The sequence below is a fragment of the Lytechinus pictus genome, chromosome 5 (assembly GCF_037042905.1).
Source record: "Lytechinus pictus isolate F3 Inbred chromosome 5, Lp3.0, whole genome shotgun sequence".
Classification (NCBI taxonomy): Eukaryota; Metazoa; Echinodermata; class Echinoidea; order Temnopleuroida; family Toxopneustidae; genus Lytechinus; species Lytechinus pictus.
The window spans coordinates 33,855,327-33,871,641 of NC_087249.1; the positions used below are offsets into that span (position 1 = coordinate 33,855,327).

A 16,315-nucleotide genomic window follows, 5' to 3' on the forward strand; every position below is an offset into this window, starting at 1 on the left:
CAGAATCCTATCGCATTGAACTTGTTATTGGTAACAAATTATCAAATTCTGGCTACTTGTTCTATTCCAAATGAATCAAATTAAATTAGCCACTTAAGTCACATATCACTTTTCATTTCAAAAGGTTTTATGAAACACAGTTCCAGAAAACAGAAGTATTTGTTTGCATAATCATTGTTACTGCGCTATAGATGATACAGAGAGACACTGAATAGCAAGCAGTAGATAGGAATGTTCAAATCTGTTCTGTATCGATTATTTTGTAATGTACCTCAAAGTGAAAACATTAGAGAACAATACATGAGTTTCAAAGAGATATATATCCAAAGAAGTTATACCATGCTCAATGGCTGCTTTCAGTGTTGCTTCTGTGTGTGAGGAGCCGAAAGAATTGCGAACAAGACGACGATGACGTCTTGTATTATCCTCCCACATATCAAGACGGAAATACTCTCTTGGCCTGCCAAAATGAAAGAAACATGATTTATTCAAAACAATGTTTATTGCCTCACTGCATTAATTATTGGTATACTTATCTCCGAGTAACAATATTTCGAATGAATTGTTTTCCCTTATCTTCTTATCAAATGACTGTAGATACAATCTAATGGCATTACAAAGCTATTTTTCAAATTTTAAGGGGAAATCACCCAGTATTAAGCACATGCACTTTTCATATGGGTTGCCAAAATTTAGACTTAAAGAAATGACCCCAATCATGAGCTTTCACTGTGTTTCCCAGTGCTGCCCCATACTTGAGAATGAGAATTTCTTAAATAAAGTCTTTAAGAACCACAAATGAACTGAGATGCATCATATCATATATCAATTGCTAACTGGCAGGTGAGTTGCAACCCACCATTTATCATATCGCGCTTTGCATCTCCCCAATCTCTTCCAAACCAATAGCAATAAAGATATAATTTGGATCTTACCCTTCAGCCAAGTTCCCCCATGCACCATGTTTGTTGGTGAGTATATTAAGGGTCTTCTGGATGAGTTGGCTGGCCAGGATATGATCCCGCCTCTTAGCAGCGGTGATCAGGTGATCACACATCTTCTCCTCCTCTCGACAGTCCATCGATGTCTGTGCACAAAGTGACTGAAAGAGGGGGGGGAAAAAGGGTTCTTGATAAATTTAGTTGGGTATTTTAAATGTCTGTTGCAATTGGTGTGCATTTCCGCATCGACCGCTTCCGTCCAAATACATTATAAGGGAAGATCATATCTGGGAGTGGACAGGCGGAGTGACACTGTGGCAATAGCAGAGGAACAAATAGAATGGCAAAAATTTGTTTGTCAGGTCATGCAGTGTACTTACGGTCTACTGAACTACGGGACAGTCAGACAGACATACACCTGCAAGGAAAAAAACCCAGGACCAGCAGTGAAATCATGCATGTTTCAACTTCTGGCGTCAATCAAAGGCAAGCACAGAAATCACACCATTCCTAATCCAACTGCCGCATTTTTAATAGCTTTCATCTTATTTAACATTCACTTTTGAATTCATTTGTAACTTAAGCCTCTTTGCGTTTCTCTGATATTGGATCCATAGCACGTGCCCTCATTGCCCCTTCTTTAATAGATATGCCACTGGCTTTCTACTTGTTCTTATCCTCACCTCAAACTCTGCATGCTTCTGAACATCTTCAGCCCTGTGCCTACTGAGGATAAACTCTGCCTCATTAGCCACACGCAAGAGATGTTCCCTGGTCAGGCCTGAGTAAAGCCTGCCCTCGTTGACCAGCTCAATGAAAGCCAGGCCAGCATGTTTCTGGATAGAGTTCTGCCATTCCTGAGAGCACAGCATCATGACTAGCTCAATGACTGAGTTGGATGACTTCATCGTTATCAGACCTGGAAAGGGAATGGGCAGAACAAATTACTTTGACTCCACACAACCTCAAGACTGACAAAATAAAACCTAAAACTGAAAAGATTTTTAATCAAAGCCAGCTGAATATATGATGATTATTACATAAACAATATCATAAAATATATAGTCTTTGTACAGATTGCAATCCAACTGATGAATGACCTATTTTAATGAACAATCACTAGGTCAATGATTGGTTTACGTTTCTTAAACAGACGAGAGAGATCATGAAGTTGATACACCATTTGTGCTGTTTAATCACACTGAGCAAGAATAACAGATTACATTGTGATTTTGAAAGAAGCAAACTCTACGTACTATAGATCTTCATCTATATCATCAAAACAATTTTTACCAATTTACTACAACCCCTGTAGTATCTATTAATATGCTGAAGTCAGCGATTGTCACCACTTAAGACCGACATACGTATATCCCATACAGCTGCAATTTTGGGGCATGTTATGGGTTCAGGTCATAGCCACCACAGAATTCAAAGGGTACACAAACAATAAAAAACATCATAGAGGCCTAGTAGGGTTAACCTTCTTTCCATTGCACCATATGAGCCTTACCTTCAATCAGCAGCTCCTGACCATGGCTTCCAAGCAGCGTCTTGGAAAGGAAGGGTGCAAAGTCCAGGAAGATCTCTCGCAGGAGCGGGGCAGCTGTCTCCAAGGCCTTGGTCAACCTCTCCTCAACGGTTCCCTCCGATGCTCCGGCTACCAGCTTCTTCTCTGCTAAAGATGGAGTCATCACTCCTTCTGCCACGCCCGAAAGATCCAAGGGCGGTGGTCTGTAGAGACTAGACTTCTCCTGGACTTCTGCTGGAAGAGGGGTGTTGGTGTAGGGGACGGTAGGGGCATCACCAGGTGGTACTGGGGCATCCGGATTGGCACAAATAGTTCCAGGAATAGTTCCTTGGGCACCTGGTGGCTGTTCACCATTCTTGGTTCCCGTCCATGGCCAGGTGTGAATGGGGCGTTTCTCTAAAGTGGTGGGAATTAATACTTACATCTAAACACTGATATATAATGTACAGCATAATCTGGAGACCTGATACTATGTCATGTGTTTTTTTTATTTTGATAGTTATTGAGTCTGATATTTCACTCAGTTCAGAATTCATTGAAAAAAACAACAAGTGGAATGCCTCTGGCCGTCTCACCTGCATCACGCAATTCAATATAGCAGCAGTGCTGATTTTGAAAACTACTATAACTCGCACAAGATGTTCAGTGATACTTGGTTACTCTTATTTCCACGTTTTATGAACTAGACCAATACACTTATAGAGATACATGTATGATGGCAATTCAACAAATACCCCATACGTGGCCAAAGTTCTTTGACCTTACATGACCTTTGACCTTGATCATGTGAACTGAAACTCGCACAGGATGTTCAGTGATACTTGATTACTATTATGTCCAAGTTTTATGAACTAGACCAACACACTTTCAAATTTATGGCTGTAATTCAACAAATACCCCAATTTGGCCAAAGTTCATTGACCCTAAATGACCTTTGACCTTGATCATGTGACCTGAAACTTGCACAGGATGTTCAGTAATACTTGATTACTATTATGTCCAAGTTTCATGAATCAGATCCATAAACTTTCAAAGTTATGATGGTAATTCAACAGATACCCCCAATTCGGCCAAAGTTCATTGACCCTAAATGACCTTTGACCTTGGTCATGTGATGTGAAACTCATGCAGGATGTTCGGTGATACTTGATTAACCTTATGTATAAGTTTCATGAACTAGGTCCATATATTTTCTAAGTTATGATGACATTTCAAAAACTTAACCTTAGGTTAAGATTTTGATGTTGATTCCCCCAACATGGTCTAAGTTCATTGACCCTAAATGACCTTTGACCTTGGTCATGTGACATGAAACTCAGGCAGGATGTTCAGTAATACTTGATTAACCTTATGGCCAAGTTTCATGAACTAGGTCCATATACTTTCTAAGTTATGCTGTCATTTCAAAAACTTAACCTCAGGTTAAGATTTGGTGTTGACGCCGCCGTCGCCGCCGCCGCCGCCGCCGCCGCCGCCGCCGCCGCCGCCGCCGCCGCCGCCGCCGCCGCCGTCGCCGTCGGAAAAGCGGCGCCTATAGTCTCACTCTGCTATGCAGGTGAGACAAAAACATTAAAATACATTAATACAAATAGATTAAATAAATGTAATTCTTAACCTCTTTTGAAGAAGAGTGTCGCTAAGGCGAGCACATAATACGCCCGACTGTAGCGTGGAAAATTGAGTTATTGGTCAAGCAAGAAAAGTGGAAGGTGGCGACTTCACCTTTGACCATCTGACCTCAAAATCAAAAGAATCGCTGAGATCCATGCTAGTATCATACACACCAAATAATATGAGCGTAGGTTAAGTTAAACTGAAGTTATCGCGTTTACAAAGGCTGCAGAAGGGTAAGATGAAAACATGTCAGTGTGAACTTGATCTTTGACCTTTTGACCTCAAAATCAATAGGCTTCCTGGGATCCATGCTATTATCATACACACCAAATTATATGAGCCTAGGTTAAGTTAAACTGAAGTAATCACGTTTACAAAGACTGCAGAAGGGTAACCTTGACCATTGACCTCAAAATCAATAGGCTTCCTAGGATCTATGCTAGTACCATACACACGGAATTATATGAGCCTAGGTTAAGTCAAACTGAAGTTATCGCGTTTACAATGAAAAGTTAAGAGACGGACAGACAGACAGACGGACACCGAGCGTGATACCATAATACGTCCCGTGTAGGACGGGCGTATAAAAAAATACATCCATCTGGAATTTAGGACTACATATTCAGCAGTCACTGACTCTCCATCCCAATATATTCATATGTTCTACATATAAATTTTGAGAACATTGATCATAATCATATCAGAATTTACTGGAAGAACAAATGATCTTAACAGAAAACTATGAATGCATATAAATCTGCATGATTTTTGCTATCATTATTCTTGTATTAAGAGAGACCAGTGTGAAAAGATAATGGTACAATCACATCAAATTGCAGCTCAGTGTGTCACACACAAATTGGATACACGGCAAAGGTAAGTGTCAACATAAAACTAGTAAGATAAATGAACACCAAGGAAAATATTCAGGCTAAAAAAAATAATAATAATCATTGTTTGTTTAAAAAAAATCACTGCAACGTTTATTTAAAACACATCAATTTGCACATTTACAGAAAAGGACACGCTCAAAATGACTAAATACAGATTGCCTTTGAGGGAAGGTTATAAAATGTGTGAATATATAATAGAGAATTCATGAAATTTATATGTAAAATTTAAATCATTTTTCTTTATTAAAGTACATCATTAGGAGACCCGGTATGCATTTATTCAAGCCAACACAGGATACAGAAACAATGTATATTCTGCCAACATCTCAAACACATTTAAAGTATTATCTAGAAGTAATAACAGGATTAGCTCACACTACAGTGATAACATAAACTGAACAAACATTTGCATCCTAAGGCACAAGTGAATATATTGTCAAAATAAATAAAAAAGGAGCAGGGGTTAGCAATCACACCTGCATGCACTCACCGTCCGACTCACCAACTTTCTCTGATGCCATGACGATCGATGATATCGACGATGTACCCTTCGGAGGAGGCATCGCTCCTTCAGCTCCGCCCTCCTCCGTCGACTCCCCATGTGTATCCGCATCCTTTTTAATGGCAGTTGGTGAGGCGATATCCTTGGTGGGTGGAGTAGGAGCTTTGGTCTCCTCCTCCTCGTCTCCTTCTAAGGAGCCATTCAAAGAGACTTCCTGCATCTCGTCTCCATCTTTGCCCGACATATCATCAGTGATGGTGGGGATGATGTCGCTGGTGGAAACGGTCTTCTTATCGTCGATGCCATTCTCGATGGTGTCTTTCAACTTATCTTCATCCTCATCATGGATCTCTTTTTCCTGTAAGGTATACACAGGTTTGTTTTAAACTATTGAAAAATCTTTATTTCAAAAAGCCCTGTGTGGTAGTGCCAAAAACACATGCAAAGAAAATGGGTCAATGCCTAATAAAGATTTGGTTTAACTTAAAATAATAAACACAGCATTTATTATGCGCCATCTATCTAGTAAACTTTCCGAAGCGCCTTGTGAAGAGAAGTAGCTTGGCGAGACAAGAATCTGACCAATGTCACAGAAGGTCAATAACATGCAGAACGGGAAAATCATCTTATAATGCAAAAAAGATCAATTGAATATCTTGATTTTATTTCATTCCATCATTATCATCACCTTTCAATATTTTTAAATCATTCTCAAAATATCTAACATTAATAACATAACCATAGACCTTGGTATTGCCATTTCTTAGACTGTATTTGTATTTGATTTTTTTTATAATCAAATCAACTAACTAAATGGAATTCAAATAAAAATGAATATTTAACAAAAAATATTATTTCCAATTGATGGTTGTCCTTATACTGCCAGCCCTTCTACATAAAATTTAGAGTAGTCTTAGAGTACTAAGTTAATACTTTTGAACAATATTCATATAGCATCATTTATCCATAAGGTATTTTGGGGCATTTAGCCCCCAATGTGTGAATCTATGACAAATTTGCACTCTGCTGAGCATATGATACCATTTCCATAGCTTATAACAAAACTTAAATGACCTTATCCGTCTTCTCCTCCTCTTGCCCAGCACTGCTATCATCCTGTGACGGAGGGTCATCTCTCATCCTGTTATCCTCCTCCTCTTCATCCTCTTCTTCTTCTTCATCATCCTCATCTTCTTGTTCCATCGCTCCCTCTTTCTCTGCTGGTACCCTGGTTGCCTCCTTATTATCCATTGTGGGAGCAACTGGTTGGAAACAAAGCGATATGTAATCATAGAGAGATAGGCAGAGAGAAAAGGGTGAGAGAGAAAAGGTTACAGAAAAGGAAAGAGATGGGGAAGGCAGGGATGCCAATTGGAATTGATTATGAAATGTCTGAAAATCATCTAGAATGAGCCACCTTAAACACACAAAAACATGATTTCCATGGCTGAAAATAAGTTTAAGGAGTCTGAATTTATATTTGAGTCTGAAAGTGGCATCCCTGGGAGAAAGTGAGAGAAAAACTATGTACAAAAGATAAGGAAATCATGAGCTTGTACATGTGTAACTGGCTTTGGCAAATTGACCATACTATCCTGACTCTTAATAAAAGAAGTGCATAAATAATCATTATTCTTTAATAACAAACTCATGGTGTTTCTTTTGAACCTCAAACTGATGTTCATGCTTTCAACCAAATTATCAGTGATGAAGATAACTTCTAAGTAAGAACTGTTATGTCTGAATTCCTTGAATAAGAGATTAAAATACATGTAACATTTGAGGATCAAAAATTATCTTTTAAAGGCAACATACCATTTTTCTTCAATGGCTCCTCTGCTACTTTATGAGCTCCATCCATCTCCTGAGAGGCAGCTCCAAGAGGCTCCTTCCTGACTCCATGTGGATCCTGCTGGTTAATGGAGACCTGTGCTCCTGCAGGAGCACTTGGCTGAGCTACGTCTTCCTTTGATCCATTCTTTACTATTTGCTCTTGACTCCTGCCTTGGGCCGTCTGGGCGGCTCTATTGTCCATCTGAAGGAATTAGAGGATGAAGATTTTTTTTTTACTTACTGTACATGAACTGCACACAAACATTGATTGACATTAGCAGTATGAAGAACATTAATGAATTGAACTTTAATCCATTAAATAGTAATGTATTGAATTTTGCAAACCCAATTGACATATTCTTGTCATATAGACATGCTTTACAGAGGTTGGTGCAAACAAGTGCAATACATTCCTACAGTCTGCATGTCCATAGCATTATAGACCAAGACCTTCACTATCTATCTATGCCGCAATCTTCAATCCGGGGAAGAAATGCGTCAAAATATGCATGACAATGGGTTTGGGGTTAACTTACTTCTTGTTCGATGTCATGAGCAGAGACCTGAGACTTCTGGATGGAATTCTGTCTGGAGAGGGCTGGGGAGTTGTCTGAGTCTAAGATGTCGCGGTAACGGGCCACCATCAGGACCGAGATGAAGTAAACGATAGCCAGGGCCAGGAACTGGGCCTGCTTGCTCTCCTCCTGACCAAAATAGGAACAAGGATTAATCAGGATCAAACTAAGATGGAAGACTGTGTGATGATGTGCATTATGAAATTATTCTGACCATGATATAGCATTCCTTAATGATGAAGTTTTTGAATAGTTAATATCATAGGAGCGATAATGAGACAATCAGACAACAAACAATCATAATCCTAATCATATTATTACTATCAGTGACACCAACACCATCATCATAAGCATTGTCATAATCACCATCATTATTACAATAACCATCATCATAAATTACCATAATCAATATCATCATCATACCATCATCATCATCATTATCATCATCACTACCACCCCCACCACCACCAATACCATCACTATCATCATCATCATCATCATATCATCATCATCATCATATCATCATCATCATCACCATTATCATCATCACCAACATCATCATCATCATCATCATCACCATCATCATCATCATCATCATCACCAACATCATCATCATCACCATCATCATCATCATCACAATCACCATCATCGTCATCACAACCATTACAACCAACACAACCATCACAACCATCACCACCATAACCATCATTACAATACCAGAATCCCCATGATACTTACCACATCTCTGTAGACGACTGCTCTAAGCCTATGGATGTCCATGTCTTGAAGCAGTCTCTCCAGATCTCGGACAGGAGACATCGGACTTGCAAGGTTCTCAACTATGTTCTATGAGGAGAAAACAAAAATGAGAAAAAAAGAGAAAAGGAATGTTTCAAACAACTGGTGTTAAAGAGTGTTCTATTATTCAAAAAATTATTTCTCTGGACTTGCATTTCGATTGGGTTTGTATGTTTTAGTTTTACTTTTTAGAAACACAGATACTTTTTAATAGGGTAAACAATTCTTGATATTGCATAAAGACAGGGTAAATAAATGATGTGGTTATTTCTATTACTTTTTGCAATATTTGTGGGGTTTATTTCAACTTTTTTTTCAAACTGACTTAATCATAAAATCAGAGATTTGTGTCATTATAAAAGACAAATGGCTGTATTCTCCATCTAGATTGAAAAATATCAAAAGAAAAAGCATTCATTTCCTACTCTTTCCTTCTTCATCACACCATTGTGATGTTATGCTTCTTAACTTAATTAGGATGAAAGTACATCCCTCATCTATGTTTATCTATTCAAATTCTATACATCATGTACCCATATTCAATAGAATTTTACCAAATTTATTTCTTCCCTTTCACACAAAAAATATCACCTGGACCCATGCTACACATGTAATTTTCTTGAAAGTGTAAATGACATCAAATTTGCATTTCACAAAACATACAAAATTGTATTAGTAAAAAGTGAATTTACAAAACTTTTTAAGCATTCAAATAAACCACTTCTTATTTCTCAATAGAGTTAAACAAACAATTTGTTAGTGCAGATCCATGCTGAAAATACATCTTATTTGATCAGTAATTTGAATCAAAATTAAAAGAAAATGGCCATAATTTCAATGCAACATTTTCAAGATTTAAAAAATGGGGAATAAATAAGATAAAAAGTCAATAAAAAATACAAATAACAATATGCAGGCATTTTACAAATCTAAATCTGAGTATGTTTAATTCAAAACTAATCTCAGCCTAATTTCATGTCCAAATACACAGATTCTGTCCATGAGAATAGAGGGGTCTCTGTCTAATGCCTACAGAAAATTAAAAATGACTACACAATAAAAAAGTTAACAGGCAACTAATGTACCTCTTTCATCTCAACTTAAAGCTAATTATTCCAAATGCTGGAATGTTATGCAATAAGATCTAGAATGTCCATATTCCAAAGAAAAAAAAAACAGTTGTAAGTCATGCAAGATAAAGAAAAAGAACCCATGCCAAAGTAGAATGGGGAAACCCAGACAGACCAGTTTACATGGTATTCTGTTGCATGCCACTCAGGGAATAATCTCTTACGCATCGTTCACACCTGGTTCAACAAAACTGTTTACAACATCATGAGTCATGTTTTATGATGCCATAATCAAAGCCAAAAATGATCCCATTTATATGAAATTATTCTCTGTATGCTTACATTTAAACAAAAATCATTGTGGCGTGACTTTTTAAAGACTTTGTTTGGTACACACTTTCGATTCCATCGTACCACATTTTTGATGACTCATACATGTATTACAATCAAATTTGTGCACAAAATGTTGTCAAGATTTGCTGCTGAACTTTGTTGCTTAACCTTGCTGTGCCATATGTGAACAAGACGTGAGCATTTCAAGAGGGTCACTGCAAACGCATTCAACACTCAAATGTATCTGTGATGGTCAGTTTTCACAGAGACATTAAATATTCACAAAGGATGCAAGTGTAAAAAAAAGGCAAGGTCCTACATCTGTAAGTAAGACTCCAGAATACTCTAAGTGGTTCAAGAACTATTGTTGATTCGAGGCCTACATGGTCTTGAAAATCAATATGACAAGATGCTTTATTTTGAAACTTCTCACAAAATATTTCAAACACTGTTGGTGATGCTTCAAATACATATTCATAAATGTGCAAATATATATACATATATATATATTTATAAATATATGATTATATATTTACATATAAATACCCCACAAGGTTAATGGATACACTCTTAACTCTCATAATTTTCCTTAATTTGAAATGGGAGAAACTATTAGATCAAATACATGGGCATGTAATGAAGGATTTGGAATTCATATGAAAAAAAGGAAGATGCCAAAAAAGTTGTTGTTAGTAAGAACCTAACACCAACTCTCAACTAAAGCATACTTGCCAGTTCTGAAAGCCCGAAAATAATCAAAAAATTATATTTAGATCATAAAATTGTGATATTCCTGAGTTTCCTTTCAAATTCTACAGGCAGGTGTTTCAGTACAGTGGGTGGACAAGGTCATCAAGCTTAATACTGTTCTCAACAAATCATAGCAGTTTATAAGAGTCTAATTGTTGTTCTCCTAGTGTGAATATTGATACAAAGTGCCAATGGTAAATATACACCCGCTTCCACAACTATGGTTGTCTTTTGTCTATGGTTGTCTTTTCTTATGAGTATTGGGTCCAAACTTGAGTCAATCCTATAGCCACTTGGGCTAATAGTCATTTTGTATGACAAGTGGTGTAAATACCACTTTGCTTTCTCCATTTCTCAAATCCAAATGACTTTCTGATCCACCATCAGTGCACCAATCAAATAGACCAGGTGGAAAGGGCCATGTATATATTAGGCAAATGGATGATGGTAAAGAAAAAGGGATTAGAACTCATGAGAAAATTTATCATCAGCATTGTCTTGAGAAATTGCAAGAGCAAGCGCGCCTGCTGAACATTTATGAGAGTGCAGTAAGGAGAAAAAGCTCAAGTTTTGTCAGTTTTAAAATACAATCATTTGTGAAATTATTTCAGAGATTTTCAGGAAAAGAATTCAGGACTAATGAGAAAGCCTTCTTGAACATGTTATCTTCTGACAACTCTATCAAGAATCAACTAAGAATTCTATTTAACCCTATCTAGGCAAAGGGGGGGGGGGGCCTCGCGCAATATTTTCGCAGCGTGAAATTTTTCTGACCGCGCTGCTTGGTGACTTTTACTTTCAAGTCTAGCGCAAGTTTTGAGACCAATTTTGGGATGCTCGGTACGCGGTTCCAAAATTATGCAACATTTTGTAAAAGCATGTCAGACCAAAATTGCTCAAAAACATGATAGTGTTTTCAACAAAAATCATAAATGTATGATTATTATTAGTTTTGGTGGTCTACATGGATTTGTTTTATGCTGTTTATGATATCAAAAGAGTTCCCGACAATGTTCATCAAAAAACAAAAACAAAGAAATTGCAAAAAAAATATAACACATAAGAAATTGATCTGATATCAAAATTTTTGTCACGTAAATTTGCTAAGAATACCACAAAGATTTTCTGTACCAAAAGTTAGAACATTTGGAGCTTTATTTAGGGAGTTATAGGAAAAAGTTAGCATAAATTAGCATAATCACTTAATAGTGATTTGCATGAAAAAAATTTCCGTATAATTTTGTAGATATGTCTAAGACAACCTGCGTGCCAATTTTCGGCGCGATCGATTGCCGAGATCTCAAGGGGGGACTGCGAGGCCCCCCCCCCCCTGCCAACCCCCGGCAATATGATCTCCCAAAATACCCCGGCCTAGATAGGGTTAATCCTTCATTGACAGTATGAATAGGAACAATTCTCTGGTATGAACATGCTTTCATAAAGATATTTGAATACAATGTTCTCCTTTCAAAAGTTTGGCAATTTAAAAATTCAAGGATAGTGTAAAACAACAGTAGACTATAACATAACACCCCCTATTCAATAGTTTGAAATGCATTCTTTGCCTTTCTGAAAGGATTACACACTTAATCTTTGGTAGCCAATGATATCATTTCATATGAATCTTTGTTAAAGGGTAAATTTACTTTCCTGGGGTATCACTTAAATTATTGCTCTTTCACAGAGCTGGTCAGAATTTTCATCAAAGGTGATACATATATGAATGATGCAGTAATGTCGTTCTAAAGACCAACAGAAATGAATATTACAGTTAGACAATCTTAGAGATTAATTTCATAATGGAATGGAACACAATATATATCTCCAGTATTCTCCACCTGTACGCATAATCACAATGTTTGGTACATTATTCACTATGTCAAATATACAAACCATATATTGAGACTGATTTGGGTAACATTTATGTGCAAATGTAGTACATGTACATTGTCATGGTAGTTTATTTCTAATTACAATAACTTTTTTAGATTCATAACTGTATTTTTACAGAGCAGTTGGACAGCTTTATTTTCATTCATCTTTTGTACTATGAAATATATACATATAAAACTAAACTCATTTCATTTGAAAAATGAAAAAAAAAACAATTTTGAAGTTTTTAAGCACGATAAAACTTTATAAAGAGAAGCTTTTTGTTCACCATAACTCATTACCTTCTGGAACAAGTTAGTTCCTGTACAAAGCATATCAGCATTTATACCAAACTAAGCAATAAATGGGTCATAAACAAGAAAAGTAATGATTGAGGGGCGAGATGCAGGTGTATAGCAAAAATACAAAACAAAAACAATGCATTTTTTTCTTCACAATATAGAGGCCCCATCACCTTTTTTTATAAGAAATTAAGAAAGTAGAATACTTTAAGCTGAAAGTATCATGCCTGTTTAGAAAAGAATTGTTTAATTTTTGTTTAATTATCTTGAGAGAAAAATCTGCCAATTTCCACAGACATACTTGACGCAAAATATACAGTTATTTTTAAACAGTGTAATTATAGAAGTGAGATGGTGATTGTGAATGGCGGTGATGATCAGTTTTTATATAATAAAACAGTAAAATGATGAAAGCATGCAAAGTTTATTGGTGCATTGCATTAAGAAATATACAAATATTGAGTATTTCCCACAGCTTAGGCCAATTCTGGACAACAAAATTACTGCTGTTCAATTTTCTCACAATAAAAGGTGTCCAAATTAAACATACTGTATCAAACCAGATGTGTTATTAAAGTCAGAGCATGTATCAGTGACTTATTTAACAATGAGTAGCGAAATGTAACACATATCTGTGACACAAATAATGCACATGCGATTTGTCGGTATTTTTTATACTCAAACTAACAAAAACCTTCTGCCAGTGATTAAAAAAATTAACCCATTCACCATGGAGAAGTTCAAACCTTGGGTCGGTAAAAATATAGAGCATATCATACAATAAAGATATGTCACATTTAGCTATCCATAATTTTGCAACTGATTTGTCCATGTTTTAACTGAGCACACCTTTGTAAGTACAAGAATGCTTTACAAGCACTCAAGTCTTTCACAATCAATTCAAGATTTAAAGATAATTCATTTTATATATTAGTCAGGAGACTGCTTTTCCTTCAAAATAATGTTTGAGGGGGTATTAAAAATGCACAAAAAAGTCAACGCTTTGAGAGTGTAATCAGCTCAATAAAATAACAAAAGATTCAAGAGACAAAATATTCAAGAGGGTTCACAGATTTACAAGATATTTACAAGTTATATCCGATGAAACCTGAACAATTATCAAAGACAGGTGATGTGGTGCAGATATGTGGAGGACACATTTTGAAAGTGGTTTGCCAGTTTCCCGAGGGGACATAAGGAGACAGTAGATGAGAGCGTTCAGGTGGCACAATGAGATATACATTTCTGCTTGAGTATAATATGCAGAGGAGCAGAATAAAAAATCTAAAAAGATAAATCATGCACTGTACCTTCATATAACCGGGGAGCCTGATATTAGTGGCGGCCTGTTAAATGTTGGGTGTGAACAGGACGATATTAACCAATCAGAAGTTAGCGTTTAATGACGAGAACGAAAAAAATGACATTATCTAATCACAATTAATGTTTGGGCTAGCTAGGAAATGAGAGCAGGAAGTATATGAATAGTAGGGTCACGCAATGAATAAGGGACAATGTAGAACAAGGGGCTGCATTGGGATGGACATAAATGAGTCTGATGGCTTAAAATGTCAAATGGTTATATTCTTGAAGACATATTACGGAAATTACATTTTTCCCAAAACAAATTGTATTACTGCAAAGATAAATTTAGAATATTCATTAGTTTCAATGCTCACATATTTTTTGGCTTAAAAAAAACCCACTGACTTCATATAGAAGGTATCAACTTGCAATGATAGGTTGGTGAAAAATAGCACTATCACAAAAGCTTTCATAATATTGGATTATACTGTAATATGTCGCAATGACAATTTTCTTATTGGACTTCCAAATTCACCTTCCCCATTCCCTCCTATTCCCCTTTTCCTTTGGAAAGGTGTCATTCCAAGCTGCTTCAAATAAACCCAAACATTTTATTATGGATTTTAATTTTATTGGTTTAAAGCCATTAGACCATACACAAATAAGATGGACGTCAACCTAAGTTCTCTGTTAAGGAACAAGGTTATCTTTAAAAAGGAACAACACTGGTTGACACTGAAGAGATTTGGGGTATGGAGGGCTTTGCTATGTCAATTATTCAAGACCAAATTTAGTCTCTTAAGGAATCTATGGGCATTGTAATGACAGCTCTCTATCTATCTATTAGCCCAATTTGAAATGGGTTACAAAATGTTTACTTTTGAGTGCAAATATCGAAAATCTACAATAGGGGGAGACTGTCTAGTGTCTGAAAATACATATTAATATGAAATTACCATACTTCATCACATAGGAAATCACCAAAATTCATCTATGAATGTCAATATAACATTATCTTATTCATTGTATCCTTGCTGACTCACATCACAGAGTGAAAAAAAAATGTTTTGATGAACATTACAAGGGGCACTTTAAAATTGCTTGGTTTGGTTGAAAATGGAGAATAATGTCTCCATAATACTCCTGCATTTTGTATTCAACTGAATTTCATTGTTTTGATAATTGTTTCAATGAAAAATATTATCATTTTATCAACATATGCATCCTACTGTGTGTCCAAGTGAACAGTTTCACTATTTTCAGATTCAATGTGCTCTAATAGGGATTTTTTTTTTATAAACAAAACAAAAGTAATTTTAAAAAATACCCTTCATTAAAAATGGCTTGTGATATGAATGAATACTTAATGTTCCCTAACTTTTAATCTGATTCCTGACCAAATCAAAGTGGTTAACTTGATCTTATCACATTCCCTGCATGCAGCATGCCATGCAGTCACCCAACATTATCTTCTCTCAAAGCTTGCGTGTAAGCAGCCCCTTTTGTTTTGCATGCACATCATGCATAGCCATCATCAGTGTAGTAGACCCTATTCCACAAAAGTTTCTTGACAAAATGTGACCTGCCACCCCCAAAACCAACAATAAGTCACCAAAAATGCACATATCCTAACTTTAAAATGATATATATATATATATATATATATTGTAAAATTCATTAAACAAAATCCCACACAAGTACTTGATTGAATGCATAAGAAATTCAATGAGAACTTAAAAAAAAAAACAAGGAAAAACAAGGTTTGAATCTCAGAAATCACTCAAGCATGAGAGGTGCACACTGTGCAATCTCAACAAAACTTCCAAGCAGTCCACCAAAAATGGTTACAAAAGAACTCTTGTATGTTGTCTTTTTATTCAAATTTTACAACTTGAAATTTTGATGGTATGAAGAGGAACTTCTCTTTTAGATAAGCTTATTTTTTAATTTTACTTTTAAAGACCAAATTACTATTTTGGCTAGTTACAGAAAAAAA

General features: G+C 36.2%; 1 protein-coding gene across 1 annotated transcript in view; it reads right to left on the minus strand.

The window, feature by feature from the left end:
* The window catches only part of LOC129261517 (neurobeachin-like), a 61,714-nt gene that overhangs the window by 13,505 nt on the left and 31,894 nt on the right, over positions 1 to 16,315 (minus strand). Inside the window, exons 27-36 of the mRNA XM_064099471.1 lie at positions 14,325 to 14,360; positions 8,628 to 8,735; positions 7,851 to 8,018; positions 7,297 to 7,516; positions 6,556 to 6,743; positions 5,470 to 5,839; positions 2,455 to 2,868; positions 1,625 to 1,860; positions 936 to 1,102; positions 339 to 460 (exon numbers count right to left, since the gene is read on the minus strand). Of these exons, the coding sequence (XP_063955541.1) occupies positions 339 to 460; positions 936 to 1,102; positions 1,625 to 1,860; positions 2,455 to 2,868; positions 5,470 to 5,839; positions 6,556 to 6,743; positions 7,297 to 7,516; positions 7,851 to 8,018; positions 8,628 to 8,735; positions 14,325 to 14,360 (2,029 nt within the window). The remainder of the gene's footprint in view (positions 1 to 338; positions 461 to 935; positions 1,103 to 1,624; positions 1,861 to 2,454; positions 2,869 to 5,469; positions 5,840 to 6,555; positions 6,744 to 7,296; positions 7,517 to 7,850; positions 8,019 to 8,627; positions 8,736 to 14,324; positions 14,361 to 16,315) is intronic.